Genomic DNA, 27,647 nt, shown 5'->3' with positions numbered 1-27,647 from the left:
GGCAGCACTATGCACCAGAAAAGCTTTGATATAATTCCACAAAGCATTCCAAGGAGCTTAACCCCAACATACATTCCATATTCACGTCAGATACCCCAGCTGGATGTTCCAGAAACTCACCAGGTTCATTTGATTCAAAGTGATCTTTGGGAAGCAATAACAGGTGAGCATCTATCACCGGCAAACATATGCACACTTTGCAACTCGATTAATCCGGTAGCAGCGCCTAATCAAAACCTCATATCAACTCATTATTATAATATGGCAAAAGACCGACAAGGTTGTCGTACACTTCAACAGAAAATCGATACATGTGACCAAGCAGAACGCAATGTCATTATGAACAGTTTGATTCCACATCTTGATGAGTTAGTATATGATCTCAGTTCTAATTATGTTATTCAAAAGCTCTGTGAATACCTAACGGAAGACACGCACAAGCGATTTCTTAATTTCTTTCTTTCAGATCTCCATAAAATTATTGAGCAACAATCAAGCTGCAGAGTTCTCCAAAAGTACATGGAAAACACCACGAAGGAGAATGTTGAAATCATATATGAAGCACTTAAAAACTACATTATTCCAATGTGTTCATCTCCAAATGGGAACCACATTATTCAAAGATTCATTGAAATACTTCCACACCGTATTGATGAAATGGTCAAAATGCTAAAACCACACGTTATTACCCTTGTTGTTGATAACTGCGGCTGCAGAGTCATCCAGAAACTTTTTGATAAGTATCCGATGGAGCGGTTACAACCGTTAGTTTGCGAAGTACTAAAGTGCGCAAATGAATTAGCAACAGATCAGTACGGCAATTACGTCGTACAAAACATATTAGAGTCAGGTACAGATGAAGAGTTTGCAGCCCTGTTGAAAGATTTTTCAGGATCTTTTTATCAATTTTCAATTCACAAATTCGCATCAAATGTAATCGAAAAATGTATAAGAAGAGCAAACGCAGACCAAAGAAATGAGATTTTTAATGAAATCATAGGTGATGACGATGAGTTCGAAGAAGAAAGAATCGCTAAAATGGTCGGTGATCAGTTTGGTAATTACGTGATCCAAAGGATCATTGAGTTTGGAAGTGATAGCCAGCAAACAGCGATCTATTATGTTGTGTATGAAAACTATGATGAATTGTGTAGAATTCCATACGCAAAACATGTGATTAACAGATTGTGCAACCTTGGGTATGAATTCTAACTTCCTAATGTTTGAACTAAACACGCAAAAATTATTTGTTTTTTTGAGATTTGAGATTTGACATGGTCTGTTTCGGTTCAATTAATTGAATTGTTTTTTATCGGGCTCGAAGAAAATCCGTTAAAAAAATGGAATCGTCAGGTGGAGGTTTCCTTGTTGTCCAAAAAATAATGAACATTCAACGACCACGCGGATGCCATTTAATAACAAGAGATGTGTTAAATTCATTTCCCGAAATAAAGAAATTCAAAACAGGATCTTTAAATATTTTCCTTAAGCACACAGATGCTTCTCTTACAATAAATGAAAACTGTTGTAGTGATGTTAGATCCGATATTGAGGCTTGGTTAAATAAAATGGCGCCTGAAGGGAATCAATGGACTCATTCAAAAGATGGCCCAGATTCAATGCCATCTCATGTAAAATCGTCACTTATTGGAGTTTCACATGATATTCCTATTAAGAATGGATCTCTTGCTCTTGGAACATGGCAAGGAATTTACTTCAATGAACATCGAAGTAAAGCTGGAAATCGAACAATTGTACTTACTGCTTATGGCCAAGGAAAATAAATAAATATTTAAGTAATATCAATTTTTCAATATTTCTCTACACAATACAAAATTTATATCAATTTCGTTGTTGAACAACAGTGGAATTATTATATATGTTATTGAAGAACAACTATTTTTAAAAAATGCTCTCTTAGAAATTGTTATAACTGAAGATGGAAGTTCAATATTTACCAATGCAGAACATCCTTGAAATGCATCTATTCCAATTAATGTAACTAAACATGGAATTGTAAAGCTAGTCAAAGGAGTACAGGTTTGAAATACACTTTCACTGGTTGATGTAATTGAAGATGGGAGTGTAATATTTGGTAATGAAGAACAACCCTTAAATGCATATATTTCAGTTGATGTAACAGAAGATGGGATATTATTAATGCTTGCTAGTGAAATACAACAATTAAATACATAGCTTCTAATAATATTTTTATAGGACTATCAATTTCAACGAATAGTATTGAATAACAGTTCCATATTGTACGTTTTTTAAAAATGGTATTACTATACCCTAAAAGCTTTTGTTGTATATTTCATTTTAGATTAATTGTAATTATAACAATTATTAATTTTTTTTTTTTTTTTTTTTTTAATATAAAATAAATTATGATTTTTTAAAATCATAAATATAATTATTACTGTAATAAATTTTATATTCATTAATATTTTTCGATTTAGGATTAATTCCACCAATAATAATATTTTCGATTTAAAAAAATTGGTGATAATTATAACAATAAGTACTGATGATACACACCAATTGGCTAATGTACCTTAACTTCATTTATAAATGGTCAGTAGGTTAGTTAACTAACCTAAAGTAGATTAGTTGACAGTATAAAATAGCAGTGAAAACACCTTTTTGTATATTTTGATGAAGCCCAAAAATAATAGCCTTGAAATTTCAGTATCAAATTCTATAAAAAGTGGTATTGAAGCAACAGACAATCTAAGTACCAACTTAGAATTATTTATAACACTCGAGCAAAATATTGTTGAATTAACTGAAGAAAATTTTGATTTTTCATTGCATCAAACTATGAAATTATTTGATCACAGACATCCTTATTCGTATAACCTTATTATAAGTCATTTAATTTATTATGGTTTTTGTTCACAGCCTAATTCAAGTGATATTTATATATATATAAAATATATAAAATCAATTCAAGCGAAAGAAAAAGAAATGAAAATTAATACAAAATTAATTGAAGTTTTTGTCAAATATTTATCAAACATTGAATCTGAAGAATCATATTACATAATCGAGAAATTTATTGAAGAAAAATTAATCGATACAAATAATACCAGAACGGATAAAGAAAACAAAGATATTTGTTATAAACTCCCTAAAGCATATCGTTCTCATTTTGTATCTACACTTTCAAAGAATGATTTTGAACTTCATAAGAAATATATTGAAGAAGGGCATAATCCAAGTGAAATTGCAAAAATAATTCGAAAAGATGAAATCGAAAAACTTCAAGAAATATCATCACAAAGTAATTTTAATTATGATCAAAGAATTAAACCATCACTTTATGAAAGATGTTCATTTATTAACAAACCAAATGTCACACTAATTGATTATGCAGCATTTTTTTCTTCAATTAAATGTTTTAAATATTTACTTATGAATGGAGCAAAATTAGAAAACACAGGTAAATATGCAGTTGCAGGTGGAAATGAAGAAATTATTCATTTATGTGAACAAAATCATTCATCATTTGATAAAGCATATGAAACAGCAATTGAATTTCATCGAAACGATATCTTTAAGTTTTTCTACGAAAATAATATTAAAAAATTAATTGATAATGATCAAAATGAAACTTTACATGATCAACAAACTGGTAATATACTTTTTAATATTAATGAAATTAGATGTTTCTGTGTTGAATGTGGGAATTATGAAATTCTTTCTTTTTTGGAGGAAGATAAAGTGAAGTATAATTCTTATTTAGTTAATCGGGTGGCAAAAATTGGAAACATATATATTGTTAAGTATTTGTCGCAAAAAAATCAAATTCCAAAAAATATATTAGCTTATGCTTCACAATCAGAAAATATTGAGCTTGTTGAATATGTTGTTAAACAAAAAGGAATTGACATAAATGGTAAAAATATTTAATTATTTTATTTGAAATTGATATGATTAATTTAATGTTTCAAATCAATATTTGGAATTTTTTGAAATTGTGTGAAACAGCAATTTTATTAGCAACTAGAATTAGAAATCTCGAAATTATTAAGTTTCTGGTTGAACAAAATGGAATTGATCTCAATGCTAAAACTATTTTTTTTGTATTATTTTGTATTTTTTATGATAATTTACTGTTTTAATATAAAATTTGGAAATTATTTTACTTATTTAGAACTGCCTTCATGTTAGCTGCTGAAAATGGTTACATAGAAATTGTTAAATTCTTTCTTGAACTAGACGGAATTAATTTTAATGCTAAAAATGCCAATTCATATAATTCGATATTTATATCATTAATTTTATATATAAAAATAACTATTGGAAATTATTCAAAAAATTTTTAACAGCACTTTTATATGCATCTCGAAATAATCACATGGAAATTCTTAAAATTCTTATTCAGCAAGAAGGAATTAATATCTATAAAGAAAATATTTGTTTTCTTAACTTGATATTCATTTAATACGTTTTTTGTTTGAATAAAACTATTCGTATTTGTGCCGAAAATTTATAGCAGCACTTATCTTTGCATGTGAAAAGCGTTTTACAGAAATTGCAAAATCCCTTATTCAAGAGAAAAAAATTGATATTAATGCTAAAAATATTTGTTTACTTTTTAAAGTTATTTTTATCATTTTCTAGTATTTCAAAAATAATGTCTGGAATTTGTTCAAACTTTTTAATACAGCACTTATTGTAGCATCTATTAATGGTTATACAGAAATAGCCAAATTACTTCTTGAACAAGAAGGAATTGATATTAATGCTAAAAATATTTATTTGTTTTATTTAAATTTTATTTTAATAATTTGATATTTCAAAATAATATTTGGAAATTATTTAAATTATTTAATACAGCACTTATTTGGGCATCTTGGAAAGGTCATACAGAAATAGCCAAATTACTTCTTGAACAAGAAGGAATTGATATTAATGCTAAAGACATTTATTTGTTTTATTTAAAATTCATTTTAATTATTTCTTATTTTAAAATAATATTTGGAAATTATTCAAATTATTTAATACAGCACTTATTTATGCATCTTTAAATGGTCGTACAGAAATAATTAATTTACTTCTTGAACAAAAAGGAATTGATGTTAATGCAAAAAATATTTATTTGTTTTATTTATTATTTATTTTAATAATTTTATGTTTCAAAATAATATTTGGAAATTATTTGAATCATTTCGAACAGCACTTATTTCAGCATCTGAAAAAGGTCATACAGAAATAGTTCAATTACTTCTTGAACAAGAAGGAATTGATTATAATGCTAAAGATATTTATTTGTTTTATTTAAAATTCATTTTAATTATTTCTTATTTTAAAATAATATTTGGAAATTATTTAGATTATTTAAAACAGCACTTACTTGGGCATCTTCAGAAGGTCACACAGAAATAGTTAAATTACTTCTTGAACATGAAAGTATTGATATTAATGATAAAGATATTTATATTTTTTATTTTATATTTACATCTATCATTTAATATATCAAAATAATATTTGGAAATTATTTAAATTATTTTATACAACACTTATGTGGGCAACTAGAAAAGGTAAAACAGAAACAGTAAAATTACTTCTTGAACATGAAGGAATTGATATTAATGCTACTACAATTTATTTAGTTTGTTTAATATTTATTTTAATAATTTCGCTTTTTAAAATATTTCAAAATATTCATTTATTCCATTTTCGACGGCGCTTATGCATGCATGTTATAAAGGTTCAATAGAAATAGTTAAATTACTTCTTGAACAAGAAGGAATTGATGTTAATGTTAAAACTATTTATATATTTTGTTTAAAATTTATTATAATAATTTTATATTTAGTATTATTCGGAAATTTTTCAATTTTTTTAATACAGCACTTATATTTGCAGTTCAAAATGGTAATATAGAAATAATTAAAATACTACTTGAACAAAATGGAATTGATGTAACTGCTAAAAATGTTAATACATTTTGTTTGATATTGATTTACATGATATTTTCTTTCAAAAAAACATTTCGAAATTGTTTAATCTATTTGAAACAGCAATTTCTTATGCATCGAAGAAAAATAGTGAAATTTGTCCCCTAATTAAAGCCAAAATTCCCCCTCAAAATGTATGCACTCAATTTTAAAATAAAATAATATTAGATATTTATTTTCAGCAACTTTTTTTTAATTATTCCAATACGTAATTATGTGGTAGTTATTTTTTTTTTTTTTTATTCATTTGATAAGAGTTATATTAGCAGGTGGAGCATCCAACAGCGGGATGATCATCTGATTCTCCCAAACTATTTATTTGTCCATTAAACATAATCGCTTTGAATGTAAGAAAATGAGATAATTAAAGTTTTAAAGTATTATGATTATATTTCTGAAGTATTTTAAAAGGAAGAACCTATAATAAAGACGAAATAACGTCTTTAGCGACCGTTTATCAATCGACAACACGCACTACGTAAAAAAATTCATCCATAATTAATTCCGATTATTTTAATCACACTCTTATGAAATAAAACTTTACATATATGATATCATAAGAATAAATTATTTATTAAATATAAACATTTTGTGATATGTTAAATTAATATGTCTTCTTTCTTCATTTATTCATTTCCAGATTTTGGAAATGAAGAAGAATCAGTACTCATTATTTCATTTTCAATAATACAATCTGATTCTATAACTTTTTCCCTATTGATAATAACAATTACAATTATTACAATAATAATTATTGCATCAGCAACTTCGATTTAGAAGCATATGTTGAATAAATTTTGCATTCAACAATTATGCTATATCAACAAAAATGGACAAAAGGTTGTTGCATAAAACAATGCGGTTTGGTGTTAACTTTTTGTATACAATAACTTTTTGTAAAAAATAAATATTTGAAATCATAAAATAAAAATATCCAAAAAATAGACGAATGAATTCACTGAAAGACATGTGATATATGGTTTACTCTCTACCAAAAATCGATCATTTCAATGTTAATTCAAATGAATATTTTAGTTTCAAAATAAGGAACTGTTACATTTGGTTGGAAAACTAGTTTTTGCCATATCTCCAAACGGAAAAGTGACTTCACCCAACTTTCATCGTTCTTGGCAGATTCATATTGAATGTATTAAATCAAAAGTGACAAATACAAGATATAATTTCATGAACTTAGCAACATTAGAGATACCTTCAACATGTAAAGAGATCAAAAAGACGTTTTCAACCTACTATAATCAATTTTATCTTGAAACAGTTCGTATGAGTAATTCCAATTTAAACAAGTATATTGAGTCCTATTTAACTCTTGTTTCTGATTTAAGTAAGAAAGCTTATTCAGAAAATATCATACGAGCTGCCATAGGAATTCTTTCTTTACATCAAATTGGATATAACAAGTTTAATTTATTAGCAAATCTTTTTGATCGTCTTATCCCACAAATAAACCTTGAATATGTTAAATTTACGAGCTGGTGTATTCAAAATCTTATACATTATCCCACAACTGAACAATCTCAATACATTTCACATTTATTTAATCGTTTTATAGGCTGGACCAAAGGTCGAGGTCGTCGAGCCCGTCCTCTTGCTGCAGCATATTTATTAAAAGCGTTATCAACCAATTCAGGAAATGATGTTGTACGATTTCTACCAGTATTAGAATCCATTATATGGAATTTAGTCTCATGTCCATCCAAAGATGTCCTTAAAGCTACTTCCAAAGCCATTTTTATGTATACGCGAGCATTAATGCGATATAAACGAAGTGAACTTGACAATTGCTTAAAGCATTTCAAGAATGTTTCATCACGATTACTTGATTATGATGATTCTAACAAGAATTTAGCGGCTTTGTTATTATTTAACCAACTTATCAAAAGTAATCCGAGTTATTTTTTACGTAATTTGCAGCCAATGTATACATCGATCACAGAACAAGTTGGTAATAAGTCCATTGATTTACAAGTTGCTTCATATAAGACAATAGCGTTAATGTCAATGATAGATAAGAAACGATTTGTTGAGAACATTTTAGATGATTTATTTGAGCAAACCAAAAGTATAATGACAAATTATCCGAAAGAAGCATTACAAATCTTTAAGATATTATGTAAAACAGTTCCTGAACATATCGGACCTAAATTAACAAATGAAAAAGAAATCCCTTTATTATTAAGTGGTAATCCGGAATGTTTATTTAAGTTATTAACAATAATTTCGAATACATTTAAAGATAAACTTCAAATTAGTCAAGAGTATATGTTTAAGTTACTTGATTTCCCTATTGGTAAATCATTTTGTGATTTCTTTATATCATTTACTAATTCATATAAAGAATCAATTATTACAAATGAATTTAAAGAGAAATTTACAAACATAATATTAACTGAATTAATGAATAGTAATAATTCATTATCAATATTATATTCATTAGAAATGATTGCAGAAATACCAAATCAATTCTTTAATAAACATAAAGAATTATATGATCAAATAATTTCTTTATCTTTTGTCTCGAAAGATGAAGAAATTAAATCAGTGATACCTAAGGCATTATATAATTTAATTGATTCATGTGAAGAAATTACGATTGATAAAGTTATTACATATTTATTTAAATATGCATTATTCGATCATTCATTGTTTGTTCGGAAATCGGTTTTAATAGTATTACGAAAGAAATGTACATCGATTTTAGCACAACAAAAATATATCGAATATTTAACCAAATTTGTGAATGATGATGCAGTAACTGTACGTAAAGATGCAATCCAAATATTAAATATATTATCTAAAATTAATCCAATTGCTGTAATCTCGTTAACAAGAAGTAGTTTATTAGACTCTTTCTTTATCATAAAAAATGTTCCAAGTATTCGACAAAGAACTAGAGCTATTCGAATATTACCTGATTTAATTGAAGCTATGGGTAAATCAATTCAAGCATATTCTAAGAATTTCATGAATATATTTATGGAATCGATAAAAAATCATAATCAAAATCAAAAATTCGATAATTTCATGGAATCAAATTCTTATATTACATTTATATCAATATTAATTAAAAGTCTTTCATTATTAGCACCTTTAGATCCAGGAGAAGTATCTAAATATTCATTAGAATTTATACCAATTTTATGTAATATATTAAATGTAGAAGAAAATCGTAATATTACATTAAGTATTATAGATTTATTTTTAGTATTATTAAGTGCACCTGCTTCACATATTAATTATAGAGCTCAAGGACCTTTAATATTAGCAACTATTTCTACATTTTTAACTAAAACTACTTCACGAAAAGCTCGAATAGCTATTTCGAAAGTTATAGGTGCATTAGGTGTATTAGAATTCCATTTAAATATACCAGAAACAAGTTGTCAAGCACCGAAATATACAGATGAAAAATTAACAAGACAATTTTTTCATCCTTCACGTGATTCAGATGTAATTATTGATGATTCATTATTTTTACAAAATCAACAAACTGATCAATATTTCATATCAGTAGCTTCATCATCATTATTAAAGATATTTATTGATGATAATTTTAAAGATTATTATTATGATGCAATTCAAGCATTAGTTACTATATTATCGAATCCTAAAATGCATTCATTATCATATTTCGATCAATTTGTTAATCGATTATTAACAGTTTTAGAGAATTCAAATGATCAAGAAATGTTAAAATATTTACCATTTTATTCTAAATTAATAATGCAAAGTAAGAATAATACATTACCATTTTTAGAAAGAAGTGTTAAATTAATTGTAAAACTTTTCACACATTCAACACCAGAATTAGATATCCAATTATTAAATTTAATTATAGCATTTTTAAAGTCAACTAGAGATGGATTTTCTCCTTATGCTTCTGAAACTATTTGTACATTAGTTGTTTGTTTAGATAATAGTAAAACTACAAATTTATTAATATCTCAAAGAGTTTTAGCAGCATTTTCTTTATTTGCATTATATTCATCAGATTTATTATATTTAATAGTACCACAAATTTGTGATTCGATTGAATGTATTCAAACATTAAAAGAAGTTAAAATATTTTCATTAAATACTTTAGCGTATTTAGTTTCGAAATTAGACTTAAGTAATTATTTAGGACCTATAATTCGAGCATTAATTACAGGTATTAATTCACAAGATGAAGAAACTTCTAATTCAGCATTTGATTTATTAAATGAATTAATACAAAACCAATTATTAAATGAAGAATTTATTCCAATCATTACACAATTTAAAGATAATAATAAACAATATAAACGACCTCGAAAATTAAGAAGAGTTAGTAGTATATTCATTGATAATTATCTTGAAGAAGATTCTTCATTAAATGTTAATAATGTAGAAATCCCTTATCATTTTAGTGAAAACGCAATTTTTTATCAAATTTTATCATTAAATTTAGGATTTGGTCGGAATTTAGAACAACGATTTCAATCATTTGTATTACAAATTATTAATGATTCACCTTCTAATGGTATTAGAGCTTGTTCTACAATGGCTAATTCATATTATCCTTTATCAGTTGAATTATTTAATCCGGCGTTTTTAAGTTGTTGGTTAAAAATGAGTGAGAAATGTAAATATCAAATTACACAATCATTTCATGAGTTATTATTATCTAAAGAAAGTTCATTAGTATCAACACGAATTATTAATTTATTAGAATTCATGCATAAAGTTGAAAATCCATTAGATATATCAATTAATGATTTAGTTACATCATGTTTAAATTATGGTTTTAATGCATTTGCATTAAATTTACAAACAGAATTAATACAAAAAGATCCAAATAATATTAATAATATCTTAAAACTTATTGAAATTTTTTTGAAATTAGATGATCGAGAAAATGCTTTAAGTGTATGGAAGAAATATCAAAAGAAATCTTCTGCATTAACTACACCAAAGATTTTAGCTCAATTACATATATGGGATGAAGTCGAACCTATGTATGAAATAGCATTTAAAAAGACTAATCATAGTTTACCTTCATTTTTAGGTTTAGTTGAATCATTATCAGCTATGAGTAATTGGTCACAAATCCAAAATTTATTTCCATATTTTAATAATTTAGAATTATCTAATAAGAGAATATTATCACGATATTTTGCAGAAGCTTCATTACATTTAGGGAATTGGGATTTAATGAAAGAAGTATTAAAGTTTGCACCTGATGATTGTATTCGTTGTAATATATTATCTGCTTTATCAGCATTACATGAAAAAGATTTCGAAAACGTCGATAACTTTTTAACAAAAGGATTTTCATTAATAGCTTCAAAGCCATTAATTTTTTGGGGAGAAAATCAAATCCAAAAACAAACTATGTTATATTGTCAAGAATTAATTGAAATCAATGAAATGAAATTATGGATCCAAAATATTCATCCACATGAAATAGAACATGTCTGGAGTAAACGACTTAAAACAGCTCCACGAGATTTCGATTTATGGTTTGGTATTATAGCTAATCGAGCAAGTTTAACACCTATTCAAGATGATCATTTAATTAAATTCTTTCAATTAAAGTCATCTATTTTAGGTACGAAAACACATTATAATGCATTAAATATATTATTCCCACATTTCAACTTTAAAACAGCACCAAATTTACATAAAGTTTGTTTTGCTGTAGCACATTGGACAGTTGGAGATAAACAATCTGCAATACAAGAAATCGAACAATTAACACAAATAGTTACAGAGCCTTCATTATTGATGAAATGTCATTATTTATATGCAAGTTGGATATTAGAAACTAATGATACATATGAAGGTATTATCTCTGCATATAATCATTTAAAAGATATTGTAAAACGAGATCATGAAATTAAACATAATAATATCACTACAAAAGGTAATTATTATTTACCAATGCAAATCTTTAGTGAATTAACTATGGATACTGATTATGTACAAACATTACGTAAATGGAGTGATATCAATGTAACATTAATTAACTTAGATAAAGATAATTTAGTAACTTATGTAACAAATGCTATTGACGCATTAACTAAATGTACTTCAATATCACCATCATTTTCTGACTTGGTACAATTATTAAATTTATTCTTTGATCATGCAAATCAACCACAAATATTTAACTCCACTGCACATAATTGTATAGAGAAACTTCATCCTTCATTATTATTACAAGCATCACCACAATTATTAGTACAATTAAGTCATCCAACATTAGAAGTCTCGAATTTTGTACATGATATAATATATAAATTACTTATCGAACATTATCATAAGTTAATATTTTCATTATTTGTTTTAAAGAAGTCAAATAATGAAGTGCGTTCAAAAGCAGCTTTAAAATTACTTGAAGAATTTAATAATGAAAATCCGGAAGTATATTCCGAAGTAGTATTAATACGGAAAAGTCTTTTATTAGCTACAGTTACATGGAATGAAAAAATATTACAACTTTTAGATGATACTTTTATGTATCATATTCATGGTGATAATAAAAAGATGAAAGAAGTCTTATTACAAATCATCAAAATCACCCAAAAGCCTAAATGTCAAATGCATTATCATTTTAAGTCATTATATTCACAATATTTAACACAGATTGAAAACAACATCAATTATATAAGTTATAAAAGTACATACTCCAAAAACATAATGAATTGGTGTCAAGCATTTAAACAATCATTAGAAAATGATTTGGATAATATTAAAATGATCGAAATGTCTGCGATATCATCTGAATTAGCCGAGAAAACTAATTTCCATGTAGCAGTACCTGGTACATATATTCCAGGCCGGAAGCCTATAACAATTGAATACTTTGTTGGTAAATTCACTGTATATAATTCGAAACAAGCACCAAAAGATGTAATCATTAAAGGTAATGATGGTAACTTCTATCAATACTTATTAAAAGGTCATGAAGACTTACGTTTAGATGAACGAATTATGCAATTCTTTGGGTCCGTAAATAGTTTCATATTGAAAGAAACGTGTTTTAATGGTAATATAATACAAACAACAAGTGTTATACCTTTGTCAAACGCTCATGGATTAGTGCAATGGATTCCTGGAACAGAAACTTTACGAAATATATTCGAAACTGTTCGAAACCTTCATAAAATCGAACCATTAATCGAATATACATTGGCTGAAAAGTATTCACATGGAATATATGATAACTTAATGCCAATACAAAAGATGCAAATATTGGAAAAAATATTTTATGAAATTCCTGATAATGTGATATCAAATTTCTTTTGGTTAAAATCTCCAGACTCAAAAACTTGGCTGAAACAAATTAATACTTTCTCAATAACATCGGCTATGACTTCAATATTGGGATACGTAATCGGATTGGGAGATAGACATCCTTCGAATTTGTTGATTAATAGTATAACGGGTAAGGTGATCCACATTGACTTCGGTGACTGCTTCGAAAAGGCGGCTAATAGAAAAAGATTCCCAGAAACCGTCCCATTTAGATTAACAAGAAATATGGTAAAGGCTTTGGGGCCTGGTGGCGTTGATGGGATTTTTAGAAGTTCATTCATTAATATGTCCAACATATTAAGAGATAATTATCGAGTTTTGGTAATGATTTTGGCAATTTTCGTACAAGAGCCTTTGGTAGATTCTGATGACTGTGTAGAGGATAACATGGCTAACGACTACAAAATGATCTCATTACATGACAGCGAAAGTTATTTGGGTGACATAGCTTGCGAAAGTTCAGTTTTGTCAAGCGTAGAAATGACAAGAAGAGTAAAGGCAAAGTTAACGGGCACCGACTTCGGCACAAAGGACAAACCGTTTTCGGTGGAAGAACAGGCCGATAAGCTGATTTCTATGGCAACCGATACATATTTGTTAAGCAAAATGTACAGCGGTTGGTGCCCGTTTTGGTGATGACAATTTTTTGAAAAATCGCGTATCGGCTTTTTAAGTTGATATAATTTTATGTGTGTGAACTCTAATAAAAGATTCCATGCCAAAGTATAATTAAAAAGAAATTTGTTTTTGTTTTATTTTTCGAAAAATGAATATATATTTGGAATTACATTTTGAAAAGTGTCATTTTGCATAATGTTCAATCAAATTAAGATTTTATATGACTTGGAGAAATTGGTATTCAATTTAAATCAAGAAAATATCGATGAAATAGTTGAATCAACAATGAAATTATTTGATATTCAATTTCCCATTTCCTTTAACGTAATGCTAATTAGATTTGTTTATTCCTTTTTTGTTTCGAAAATGAATATAGATCCGAAATTATGTATAGATTATTTATTACATATAGAAAAAAACGAAAAAGCTGTCATTAATAAAAGTGAAAAAATAATTCAAATATTTTCAAGATATCTTTCTGAATTAGAAACACAAGAATCATGTTTTCTTCTTGAAAATTTGTTTGAACAGAAAATAATTGAACCAGTTATAATAAAAAATTTATATAATTTATATTTTGCACATTATAAAGATCAAAATGATATCAGGGTTTATAAATATTTATATCTAACATTTGGGAAGCAATTTTATTCAAATATTAAAGAACTTTCAAAGAATGATTGGGAACTTCATAAACAATTAATTAAAGAAGGAGTTAATCCAAAAATGATCGCAAAAATAATTCGAAATGACGAAATAGAAAAACTTCAAGGAATATCATCACAACCAAATTTTGATTTTAATCAAATAATTAAAAAATCTCTTTATGAAAGGTGTTCATTTGTTAATACAAAAAATGTTTCATTAATTGATTATGCAGCATTTTTTTCAGCAATTAAATGTTTTAGATATTTGCTATTAAATGGTGCAAATATTGAAAATACAATGAAATTTGCAATTGCAGGTGGAAGTATTGAAATTATTCATTTATGTGAGCATAATAATTTAGAAATCGAAAAAGCATTAACTATAGCAATTAAATTTCATCGAAATAATATTTTCCATTATCTTTATGAGAAGAGTGTTAATGATATTAAAGATTTCGATAAATTAGGAATTAAATGTATTCGATATGATAATTATGAAATTTTTTTGTTTCTAAATGAAATAGGAATGAAAATTACTTTAGCTATAATCAAAAATGCAATCGAAATTGGTAATATATATTTTTTAAACTTCATAGCAAAAAATCAATTACCAAACTTATTAATTGTTTCAGCTGAAACAGGAAATATCGAAATTGTTAAATTACTTCTTGAACAAGAAGAAATAAATATTAATATAAAAGACATTAAATTCTTTTATTTGAAATTTCATTTATTAATTTGATGTTTTCTTTAATTATTTGGTTTTTATTCCTTTTATTTCATACAGCTTTACAACGTGCTGCTGGTTGTGGTTATATTGATATCGTAAAACTACTTCTTGAACAAAAAGGAATAGATGTCAATGCAAAAGATATTTATTTGTTTTGTTAAATATTTATTAATTTGATTATACGTTTATTGAAAATATTTGGAAATTGTTCAATTGTTTTAATACAGCACTTAGAGGTGCTACTTGTGGTGGTTTCTTTGATATTGTTAAATTACTTCTTGAGCAAAAAGAAATTGATATTAATCCAAAAAATATTGCTTTATTTTGTTTAAAATTAGTTTTTATAATTTGAAATATCTTCTCTTGATTTGGAAAATGTTTAATATAATTATAACACCACTTATGGATGCATCCAAAAGAGGCTACACTGAAATTGTTAAATTACTTCTTCAACAAAAAGGAATTGATGTTAATGCAAAAACTGATATCTTTTGTTTTTATTTGATGTTTATTTAAGTTTTTGAAGAAATATTTTTGTGTTTTGGTGTTGATTCAAAAATTTTGAAAATGCATTTATTATGGCAGTTGTAGAAAACCATATTGATATTGTTAAGTTGCTTGTCCATAAAAAAGGAATTGATATCAATGCAAAAGATTTTTGTTTGTTTTAAATAATGTTTTAAATACAAATTTTGGGTATCAAGTTAATATTTCATGGAATTTATAAAATATATTTCGGACTGTACTTTTTAACGCATGCAATTCTTGTAACCCTGAAATGGTTGAATTAATTCTTAATCAAGAAGGAATTGATGTAAATGCTAAAGATATATTTATATTGTATTTATTGATATTTATTAAAACATACTAAAATTCCCAAAATATATTTGGAATTTGTTCAAATGTTTTAAAACAGCACTTATGATTGCTGAAGAAAATGGATTTGATGATATCGTTTCACTGTTAAAAGGACTTGGGTATACCCACACTTCCGGAAAAATTCATCGCCTTTTTCTCAATTATTGAACCCTCTCCTAAATATATACAATATCTCAGAGAGAAAATTTTTAAAAATTATTGTGTTTATCTAAAGTGGTGCTTTAACCTCAAAATCGGCATAAAAGTGAGAAACAGATTGAATACTATCAAGACGATCAATTTCAACACAAATCGTTGTTATGAAAATACGATAAGTTTTCAGAAAAATCGTCTACAAAAATTGTTTGAATACGATAAATAAACATTACAATAATTGAATACATTTACGGTTGGATCACTTTGCAATGCTTTCGAGCAGAAAAGCATCAAATTTTGAAAAGTTTTTATTTAACTTACAGTGTGATACCGAAATAGCTATCCAATTGGAACACCCAAAATTTGTTGCTGAATATCTTCAGAGATTTATTGATAATTCTTTTGGATTAAAACTTGCATATGATGGCGAGAATATGATTGCAAGAAAACACCCTTATGAGCCAGTGAAGCTCCCAAATACAAATTCTCTTGCCGATGCTTGCAATGCAATTCATTCTCTTCGTGCTCCATATTCAAAATCAATAGGTACCATTGGTTATAACGATACCCACATAGCTTTGAATCTTAATCATTCAGTTGGTGATGGTTTAACACTCGTAAATCTTATGAAGAAAATACAAGAGCTCGATTACAAACCATATGATCTCCCTCTTCTTCCAGAGCCAGCAACTGAAACCTTCAAAGAACAAATTGGAACGATAGATATTTCTTTTCCCTATTATAATAGAGATACATTAACGCAAACCAAATCCAAAACTGGTCTTAAAGACCTTCCTGAAACAAGCGAATATCATTTTACTGTCAACACCAAGGAAATACAACCATATGATTCAACTACTCAAAAATGTCATGGCTTTACCGAATATCTATGGAACGGTCTTACTCTTTCCATGTGTGCACTTAATAACCAAATAGGTCCCATTGGCGTAGCTACCTGCGTTGATATCCGACACCTAATCCCGAAATCTGGTCCACAGCATTGCAACCATTTCAGTAACGTATTCGTATCGTCGCCGGTTTCCCGTTCAATAACCGTCGGCGAACTTGGGGTGCGAATGCGCTCTGATTTTAATAATAGACTTAAACGTGGAGATGTATTTGCATATCTTCATCCAGACAAAGTTATGACTGGTACAATTGATGGAGCTAATGCTGATTTATCTCAATTGCCACCAATTCATATAAGAAGGCCAATAACAAACTGTTATGTGCAAACAATAATGGTTGCAAATAACTCTATATCAGTATTAGGTGAATCGATAATTAACGAAGATACAAATACAAATATGTTTACTGCAAGATCAAGATATTCTGAAACATATGTAAGTGCAATTGACATGAAGAAAATAATGGAAGGAATGAAATACTTCATTATGAACGTGTCAAATAACACAACTGTAGGTGATGCAGTCGAAATGATAAGAAAATATCAAAGCCATATTAAAGAATAAAGATGTAATAACTTTTTGAGTGAATTCTTTAGGTAAAAGAAAAAATTGAATCAAAATGCTCCGACTATTTTGAATACTTTATGACATAAGTGAAGTGGCTAAAGATTGTAGCGGTTATTGGCATTTTTGGTGGATTTCTGTCAATTCAGAAACATGAATCCATATTATTTTCAATCGAAATGCGTTGAGATATTGTATATATAAACGAAGCAGATAAATTTATGATCATTATAAAAGTATTGCAAACAAACTTGACAAAGAATTCCAAATTAAACGTAATTACACCATTGGTTTGTGAAATATGGAAATATCACTTAAAGCAATACCACTACAAAATAATTGATTATAATTCAATGGAAATAACATTATATTATTCAATGTTCAAAGAAATAATTCTAGAAAAAGATAAAAAAATTATGATTTTATTTAAAAAAATGAATCTGCTCATACCTCAAAATCAGAAGCATTGGCAATGACAAAGTTTTTTTATTGATTACCTTTGATCTGAATCAGAATCTTTGATATTATTTCTTTTGTTTATGGAGTAATTTAACTATTTCTGTATTACCTCTTTCAGATGCAATCATAAGAGCTGTTTCATATAATATAAATAATTTCCAAATAATATTTAGCAACATAAAATATATGAAATAATTTTTAAATAAAACAAATAAATATTTTTTACGTTGACATCAATTCCTTTTTGCTCAATAAGTAATTTGACTATTTCTATGTGACCATTAGAAGATGCATGCATAAGTGCTGTCTCAAATAATTTAAATAACTTCCAAATATTATATTGAAACATCAGATATATAATATAAATTTTAAATGAAACAAATAAATATTCTTTACATTGATATCAATTCCTTTTTGTTCAAGAAGTAATTCGATTATTTCTGTGGGGCCATATCTAGATGCAAATATAAGTGCTGTATAATATAATGTATATAAATTCCAGATATTGTAAAAATACATTTAAATGTTAAAAAAATCAACGAATAAAACAAACAAATATCTTTAACATTTAAATCAATACCTTCTTGCTCAAGAAGTAACTTAACTATTTCTGTGTTACCTCTATCAGATGCATTCATAAGTGCTGTTTCAAATAATTTAAGTAATTTTTAAATATTGGCATAAAGCATTAACTTGTGAAAATAAATTACAAATAAAACGAATTAATACCTATAGCATTAATATCAATTCCTTTTTGTTCAAGAAGTAATTTAACTATTTCTGTATGTCCATTTTCAGATGCTATCATAAGTGCTGTATCAAATAATTTCCAAATTTTATTTTGAAATATAAAATTATTAAAATAAATATTAAATAAAACAAATAAATATTTTTATCATTAATATCAATTCCATCTTGTTCAAGAAGTAATTTAACAATTTTTATATGACCTTTTTCAGATGCAATCATGAGTACTGTTTTAAATATTTTAAATGATTACCAAATATTGTTTTGAAATAAAAAATCAATAAAATGAAATTGAAATAAAACAAATTTATATTTTTAGCATTAATATCAATTCCTTCTTGTTCAAGAATCAATTTAACAATTTTTATATGGCCTTTTTCAGATGCAATCATGAGCACTGTTTTAAATATTTTAAATAATTACCAAATATTGTTTTGAAATAAAAAATAATTAAAATGAATTTTAAATAGAACGAATAAATATATTTAGCATTAATATCAATACCTTCTTGTTCAAGAAGTAATTTAACTATCTCTGTATGACCACTTGAAGATGCTGAATTAAGTGCTGTTAGAAAAAATTAATTTTAATCCCAAATAATATTTATAAACACTAAATCATTAATCTTATATAGAAATAATACAAATAAAAAAAATATCTTTTGCATTTATATCAATATCTTTTTTCAGAACAAATTTTAATAGTTCAATATTTCTTGATTCTATTGAAAATATTAAAATATTTTTTGGAATAGGATATTTTTGAATTAAATGATCAATAAGATATAAATTACCTAATCTTGCTGATTGATAAAAAAAACTTTTATGAAGCACCAAACCTTCTTTTTCTAAAAATAAAAAAATTTCATAATTTCCAAAATTTAAACATATTTTTAATAATTTATTGTTTTTTTTATCATATTTTTTTCATAGATATATTTAAAGATATCATTTCGATGAAATTCAATTGCTGCTTCATATGCATTAGAAAATGTTGAATGATTTTGTTCACATAAATGAATAATTTCTTCATTTCCGCCTGCAACTGCATATTTACCTGTGTTTTCTAATTTTGCTCCATTCATAAGTAAATATTTAAAACATTTAACTGAAGAAAAAAATGCTGCATAATCAATTAGTGTAACATTTTCTTCATTAATAAATGAACATCTTTCATAAAGTGATGGTTTAATTATTTGGTTAAAATCAAAATTTGTTTGTGATGATAATTCTTGAAGTTTTTCTATTTTATCATTTCGAATTATTTTTGCAATTTCATTTGGATTATGTCCTTCTTCGATATATTTCTTATGAAGTTCCCATTTATTCTTTGAAAGTTCTATATAATTTTCAAAAAAAGCATCACAAAATGGATCTTTGTATATTCGTTTATTCCTTTTTCCTGTTCTGTAATGTGCAAAATATATAGAATTAATATTTTTGGTAATATTTGGATGAATTAAATTTCGTTTTATCATTTTCTCAATAAGAAAATATGCTTCTTGCATTTTATAATGAGATGTATACCGAATTATATAATCACAAAAAATTTTTATCAGCTCTTGTATATTTTTATCAATTTTTCTTTCTTTAGTTTGAATTGATTCCAAAAAATTTGAGTATAGGCTACTTTCAATCTTTTGTGAGCAGAATGCAGAGAAAACCAAATAACTAATGGCAACATTAAATGAATATGATAAATTCAAATCAAATAAATTTAGTAATTGATTGACTGAAGAATCAAAATTTACTTTTGTTAAATTAAATATGATTTCATGTAACCTTTTCATGCATACAAATGACACTTTTCCTTATGAATTCATGGAGAAGAAAATGAAAATAACAGAAAACTTTAAAGTTATTTATGATTTTACAAGGAAAAAAAAAATATAATTTGAAATAATCAAAAATTCAAATAAAAGTAGTAATGAACGTTTATTGTTTTTCTTCTGTTTTTTGCTCACCGAGTGGTGGATGTCTGTTATTTACCAAATCATGTAAAGACACAACCGACCTACAAAGCTGTGATATGAAAACCATAAAGGCTGAGTCATCTGATTTGGCATTTAATGAATCAGCCGTATCTTTTAATTCTAGGTTTGGCAGTAAATTAAAGATGGACTGCGCTATTCCTATAATTTCATTGTCTGGTTGTAACTTTTCGTCAATAACATCTTGCAAATAATTTGATATTCCTTGTAATCTGTGTTCTAAGGCGGCAAGGCCATGCACACTGTTTGTAAGTGTCGTCCCGATCTCAGACATATCAACATCTTTGATATCTCTGAGTAAATGTTCAACACCAATTTCTTCAACTTCTAAAAAGTCAACAATTGTTGGAACATTTTGGAATGAAGAAACTATAGGCTGCCCATCAGGACGAACTCTTTCGGCTCCAACAAATGCAGTGACTGGAATTTCATGTGGATCTTTGGCATTTACATCTGTGGTGATAAAAACTGGATCGGGAGTATATCTACGAATTATTTGATGAATATCTAAATCGTTTGGAGAAACTGTTGTCTTTGATGAATACCAACCGACTATTTTTTCTTTTAATGTGACTTTGCGATGTAAGGCATACATTTCATCAATAAAGTTGGTGTCAACGAATAAAATAGATGGATCATTCGGATCTTCTTCAAATGGAACAGCAAAACATTGAAGAACATTTATTTGCCCTTTGAATTCATCACCAAGAAGAATTCCAACTACTCTTTTGTTTGAATCATTATTACCAACAACACGATTGTGGTGATCTGCAATAGAAAGAAGTACAATTGGATGTACGGCAACTCGTTCTATTTTGGACATTCTGACCAACTATAGAAGGGTAAAATTGCCGTTTTAACCGTCAGAAGACGTTTGTTATTTTAACTTAAAATTGTTTTTGAGTTTCTTCATCCATAAATTCTCGATATATGATATTTGATAAGAATTAAATGCATGAAAATTGTTAAAAAAATTGTGGCAATGTTCACGAAAGTAATGGAAAAAACAATTATTTATTTCAAAATTAAAAAAATGTTCCATAATTGAGCCAAAAAAATTAACACGAGGAAGTTTGTGGTTAAAATCTACTGGTGAAACTTTGATTTTTAAGTTATTCGCCTCAAATTAAGAACATTTATAACATTATTATCAACACAATCATTTCTTACTTACCGAAATGATAAAACAAATCATTTATGAATCATTACTAATATTCCAAATGATAAATGTTATATTAAAAATGTTTATTTAACGATTTGACTTGGCAATTCGCTCGAGTTCATCCTTCTTGCGGACTGCATAACTATCGTTTGTGTTTCCGGATGCTGCAATTAGTTCATCAGCAAGGCATTCAGCAATTGTTTTGGAAGAACGGAAAGCTGACTTTCTGGCACCTTCTGTGATGAGAGCAAGTGATTGGTTGATGCGGCGGAGTGGAGAAACATCGCATGCTTGACGACGAACTGTACCACCAACACCAATACGTGTTGAATCTTCACGGGCGCCACAGTATTGAACGGCCTTAACAAAAACAACAAGTGGATTCTCACCTGTTACAAGGTTGATAAGATCAAACGCTTGGCGAACAATGCGGATGGCCATGAGCTTTTTACCTGCATTGCGTCCATGGCACATGAGGTAGCAAACAAAACGTTCGACAAGTGGGCAATTAACTTTGTGGAATTGTTGGTGTTGATAACGTCCTGCTGTATGTGGGAGTATAACTTGTTGTTTTTCGTGAACTGAGATGTAGTCAACAAGCGCCTTATCTAGTTGCTCAAAGTCTATATCGGAATAAGACCATTTTCCAAAAAGTTTTACGTCTTGCATCGAAAAGGAAAACCAAACAAACGCATTCAATTATTGACTGACAAGAATTGAGTGTAAAATCCAAACAGACTTATTGAATCATACCTATTGGTGTAATGATTTTTAAAACAGGTGAAACCAAAGTATAAAAGATGTTCAATGCATATAGGTTATAAGTTATGAACTTCTAGTCTTAGTGAAAATATACTTTTAGGCCTATAAAAATTAAATTAGTTAAATATTATTTTTCCTTTTGATCAATTAAATTATATTCTTATTGACATGCTTTATGTTTTCATGAAAATGAATTAGGTATTTAGCAATTGGTACAGATTTAAAGAAGAGAATTTTATTTTTTCTTCACTAACAGCATTCAGGAGTGACCGTTTAATTAGTCAAACACTCAAAACGGTTTTTGCGGTTTGGTCTTTCCTTTGGGCCATAAAATGTCTACAACAGTTGTTGCAGCAGAACATAAGCCAATAATCAAGAAAAAGAAAACAAGATTTAACCGTATCCAATCGGATCTCTTTGTTCGTGTTAAGTCTAGCTGGCGTCTTACCAGAGGTATCGATTCAAGATTCCGTAAGAACCAACGTGGCACACCTGCACATCCAAAATGTGGTTATGGAAGTGACAAAGAAACAAAGTATATGCTTCCAAATGGATTCAGACCAGTTATTGTTCATAACGTTAAAGAACTAGAGCCATTATTCACTAACAACACAAAATACTGCGCAGTTATTCATCACGCAGTTGGTGGAAAGCTTCGTCGTCAAATTGAAAAGGCTGCACAAGAAAAGAACATTTTCGTTTACAATGCTGGTTGCAGAATGAAGAAGGAAGAACAATAAAAAGATGGGTGAATTAATTTTTGTTATTTTTTTTTTTTAATTTTAAAAACACGTCTTTTTGAAAATGAGGTGCTTTAGCATGATGATCAACACCCAAATAAAAAAAGGGATTTTTATTTCTTCCATTCTTTTTGGCAACCAAGAAACTTGATTTAAAATCTTCTTTTATTGTGTAAAAATCTCATGACTCTAGATATTATTGAAATTTTAAAGAATTAATGAAAAATTAAATATTGGAATAAGATTAAATATGAATTCATATTTTTGTGAGCTAAAAGAAGTTAGTTTAATTTTGTTTTTTGTTTGTACTTTTCATTTATCTGTCATTCATTTGACTCTGGGATCTTTGGAAATCTGCATTGAGTTTATTAAAAATATCCTTATTCTAAAATGTACACCCTTTTTCCCCTTCAATAGAATTTTAATTTTTTCGTAACATCTTGGTGATATGCTTTTTTTATCTGTTTAATAATTTATGAACAATGAAATAGTTTCTGTGTAAGTACATATTCTTGACGCAAATTAAATTTGTATAGAAATTTACTCTATGAAATTGAGCATTTCGCTATAATACAAATGTTAAAAAAAAAAAAGATTTCCTCAAATAAATTCAATGATCAATAATCGTTTTTATCAGAAAAAATGTATCGTTCATACCAAGATATTTGCGTATTATCTTCAAAATATTGACTTGAGATACATTTATCATTCCTTTTATCTCATATTACCAATGTGCTTTCAAATTTGAAATATATTACATTTTTCAATGTATTTGACATTCTATGTAATGATGTTAATTTCTCTATTTTTCTGAATATGAGTCAATACCACCGTTTCTTGAGCTAACTTTATTCGAAAATTGTTTTTGAGAACGATATGAGCTGATTGAGTGATTTTTATTCGTTTAAACATTCAAATTTGACTTCGAACCGCTTGAACATGTAAAATGATATCAAGAACTCTTAATCGTAAATAGCGATCATCCTACATTATTGATATAATGGATATATAATGTGTAAATACATGGTTGCATCTTTGACTTATAAAAAACTAAGAATAATATCTTGATATATTGAGAAATTAAAAAATTCAGAAATTATTCAAAAAATGATAAAATATTACTTATTTTACTTGATTATAATATAAAATCTTGATATTAAATTTTTGTCAAATTTGTCGAAAATGTTAATAAACTTATAAAATTTCAAATATATTGATGGCATATTCATGTGATTGTCGTATATAAGTTATTTTCGATATGTGAATGCACATTCGGTCATATATTGGTACAAACGATACAAAACTTTCTAACGATAACTTTTCTAAATAGAATAACAATTTTTTTATATTTGAATTTTTTCAAGAGCACTTTTTTCCCTTCGCGTAGTAATTTGAAATCGGTTAAAAAATTATCAATCATCCTGTGTATTAACCTTTTCCCGAATCTTATATGACAAAATCCTCCTTTTATTGTCTTTTTTCTTTTCAACTGATTGAATGATTTTTGTTCGTTCTTCTATTCAAATTTGACTACAAATAGATCGTTAACCGATAAAGATATAATACATGAATAGTAAATTTACTATGATTCTTTTTTGACCTATGATTTGTTTTTTACCGATAGAAAAAACCATAATTTAAATCTTATTTTATGCTATTCATATCAAATTTTATCAATTTTTTTTTTTTTTTTTTTTTTTTTTTTTTGATTCATGTCTTTAATTCAGATACCAAATATATTATAATATATTATAATCTGCAATTTATATATGGCAACAGAAATTATTTGTAGTTAATAATATATAATGATCAATTTTACATATTCTCCTATAATAATTCAATATCTTCTCATTGACGATATAAGGTGATTGTGTGATTTTTATTCGTCCTACTATTCAAATTTGACTATAAACCTCTTGGTTCTTGAACCATATGAATTAATTTAAGATTAACATTTTTTTTAACCTGGGATTTGATTTTTGCCAAATGCAAAAATCAAATCTAAAATAAGATATATTATTAGCTTTGCTTATAATTTTTTTTAATTGATTATTTATTCAATTATACCAAGTCTTTTATTAATAGCTTTCATATATGTATTTTTTATTTTCTTTTTATTTCTCCTTGAATTGTTATAAACAACCTCATATACTATTGTGCTTCGGGGATACTTGTAATATATAATGTTTAATTTATTTTTCATAAATCTTTGATTCTCTTTCTTTTTCAGCATATGTTATTCATAAAATTTTTAATTAAGGGCATTCGCCAGAATATGAAACCCAAAAAATGTGAGGAAATTCTAAAGATCATTAATTTATCTGATTTTGTTGAAACTAGCTTCTCAATAATTTTTTCATCAAAATCTGACGTTTTGCTCCATCTATTTTTTATCTAACAAATTTGATTACAGAAAAATGACATCTAAATTTTTTTATGATACTAAAATTGACAAGGTTTGTCTGTAGCGAAAAACAATTGCCCAAAATTTTTTTTGGTTCTTTTCACAGTAACAACCTAGACCAAAACCGTTTATACAACTTTTTCAGATAAAAACGATGGTCCATCCCTTCAAATTCAAGACCATGCTAGCCAATAGCCATTGTAACGTATTGAATTTTATGACGATATCTAAGAAAATTGTGTGAATTGTTTTATTTTTTCATTGTAAGTCCCCAAAATGAAGATTCTTAAATCAAAAGATATTCAAGAAATTCAAGATATTATACAGAATATAATCGATGATGATAGTAGTGATAAAATTAAAACTTCTGTACAATCAATAATGAATTTTTTAGATAAAAATTTTCCAGATTCTTTTTTCTTCATTATTAGCCATATAATATGTGCAACTATTATTTCTCATATAAATGAATTTAATCTTTATTTAAGTTTACTTTATGCAATTGAAGAAGAAGAAAAGAAGCTTTATGATAATGCAAAAATATTTAAAAGTTTTGAAGAAATTATTTATATTTTTATGCCTTCACAAGAATCTAATTTTCTACTAGAGAGACTTATTGATTTGGGAATAATATCTGATCGTGTAATAAGAAAGAATGTCATGTTTTATTTTGCACATCGATTAACAGAACATGAATTATTGGAAGTTAAATATAATAAATTTAACAGAGAATTCGATCGAATTCGACCCAAACTTAAAGAAAATAATTGGGAACTTCATAAGAAATTAATTAACGAAGGAGTTAATCCAAATGAAATTGCAAAAATAATTCGAAATGATGAAATCGAAAAACTTCAAGAAATATCATCACAACAAAAATTTAATTTTAATCAAACAATTGAACCATCACTTTATGAAATATGTTCATTTGTTAATCAAGATAACGTTACATTAATTGATTATGCAGCATTTTTTGGGTCAATTAAATGTTTTAAATATTTGCTTATGAATGGTGCAAATGTAATTAATGCCTTTAAGTATGCAGTAGTAGGCGGAAATCTTGAAATCATTCATTTATGTGAACAAAATAAATCATCATATGATGGTGTATATAAAGCAGCAATTGAATATCATAGAAATGATATTTTTAAATATATTTATGAGAATCAAGGCCCAAAATATTATTCACTCGAAAAATTAGGGGAAATTTGTATCTTATATGCAAATTATAATATTTTTATGTTATTAATAGATGAAGGAATGAAAATTAATGAAAATATATTTAAAGAACTTATTAAATTTGGAAATATTTTTTTAATATATAATTTTGTTAAAACAAAACTCGATGCAAAATATCCCTCAAGATCAACTCTATCAGAAAAAGATGAATTAGACAACGATATTCTTGAAAAATTTGAAGTTGATTTAAATTACAAGGATTTTTGTTATTTTCATTGAGAATTTATTTTAGTAATATGATATTTCAAAATAATGTATCAAAATTATTTATAAGTATTAAGACTTTTCTTATGTTTGCATTTGAATATGATCATATTGAAATAGTTAAATTACTTCTTGAACAAAAAGGAATTGATATCAATGCTAAAGATATTTATTTGTTTTGCTTAATATTTGTTTTA

At 26.7% G+C, this 27,647-nt stretch overlaps 6 protein-coding genes across 6 annotated transcripts; 4 read left to right on the top strand and 2 right to left on the bottom strand.

Annotated features, from left to right (window-relative positions):
* Positions 1–9: 9 nt before the first annotated feature.
* On the top strand, positions 10–1,212 carry GO595_003104 (Pumilio-family RNA binding repeat containing protein; the record flags this gene model as incomplete). The annotated part of the gene is made up of 1 exon (XM_067916088.1): positions 10–1,212. The coding sequence occupies one exon, from the start codon at positions 10–12 to the stop codon at positions 1,210–1,212; it is 1,203 nt and encodes a 400-aa protein (XP_067776905.1).
* Positions 1,213–12,710: 11,498 nt separating this feature from the next.
* GO595_003103 (PIKK family atypical protein kinase) lies at positions 12,711–13,898 on the top strand (the record flags this gene model as incomplete). The annotated part of the gene is made up of 1 exon (XM_067916087.1): positions 12,711–13,898. One exon carries the CDS (start codon positions 12,711–12,713, stop codon positions 13,896–13,898), a length of 1,188 nt encoding a protein of 395 aa, XP_067776904.1.
* A 2,642-nt stretch (positions 13,899–16,540) lies between these two features.
* On the top strand, positions 16,541–17,743 carry GO595_003102 (uncharacterized protein; the record flags this gene model as incomplete). Its single annotated transcript, XM_067916086.1, has 1 exon — positions 16,541–17,743. One exon carries the CDS (start codon positions 16,541–16,543, stop codon positions 17,741–17,743), a length of 1,203 nt encoding a protein of 400 aa, XP_067776903.1.
* A 3,140-nt stretch (positions 17,744–20,883) lies between these two features.
* On the bottom strand, positions 20,884–21,762 carry GO595_003101 (26S proteasome non-ATPase regulatory subunit 7-like A-like; the record flags this gene model as incomplete). Its single annotated transcript, XM_067916085.1, has 1 exon — positions 20,884–21,762. One exon carries the CDS (start codon positions 21,760–21,762, stop codon positions 20,884–20,886), a length of 879 nt encoding a protein of 292 aa, XP_067776902.1.
* A 426-nt stretch (positions 21,763–22,188) lies between these two features.
* On the bottom strand, positions 22,189–22,770 carry GO595_003100 (40S ribosomal protein S5; the record flags this gene model as incomplete). The annotated part of the gene is made up of 1 exon (XM_067916084.1): positions 22,189–22,770. The coding sequence occupies one exon, from the start codon at positions 22,768–22,770 to the stop codon at positions 22,189–22,191; it is 582 nt and encodes a 193-aa protein (XP_067776901.1).
* A 425-nt stretch (positions 22,771–23,195) lies between these two features.
* On the top strand, positions 23,196–23,603 carry GO595_003099 (ribosomal protein L32; the record flags this gene model as incomplete). The annotated part of the gene is made up of 1 exon (XM_067916083.1): positions 23,196–23,603. One exon carries the CDS (start codon positions 23,196–23,198, stop codon positions 23,601–23,603), a length of 408 nt encoding a protein of 135 aa, XP_067776900.1.
* Between the last annotated feature and the right edge of the window lie 4,044 nt (positions 23,604–27,647).

This window comes from Histomonas meleagridis (assembly GCF_020186115.1).
Source record: "Histomonas meleagridis strain 2922-C6/04-10x chromosome Unknown contig_20, whole genome shotgun sequence".
Lineage (NCBI taxonomy): Eukaryota > Parabasalia > Tritrichomonadida > Dientamoebidae > Histomonas > Histomonas meleagridis.
The sequence above is the reverse complement of the archived record's forward strand: the minus strand, read 5'-3'. Positions and strand labels throughout refer to the sequence as shown.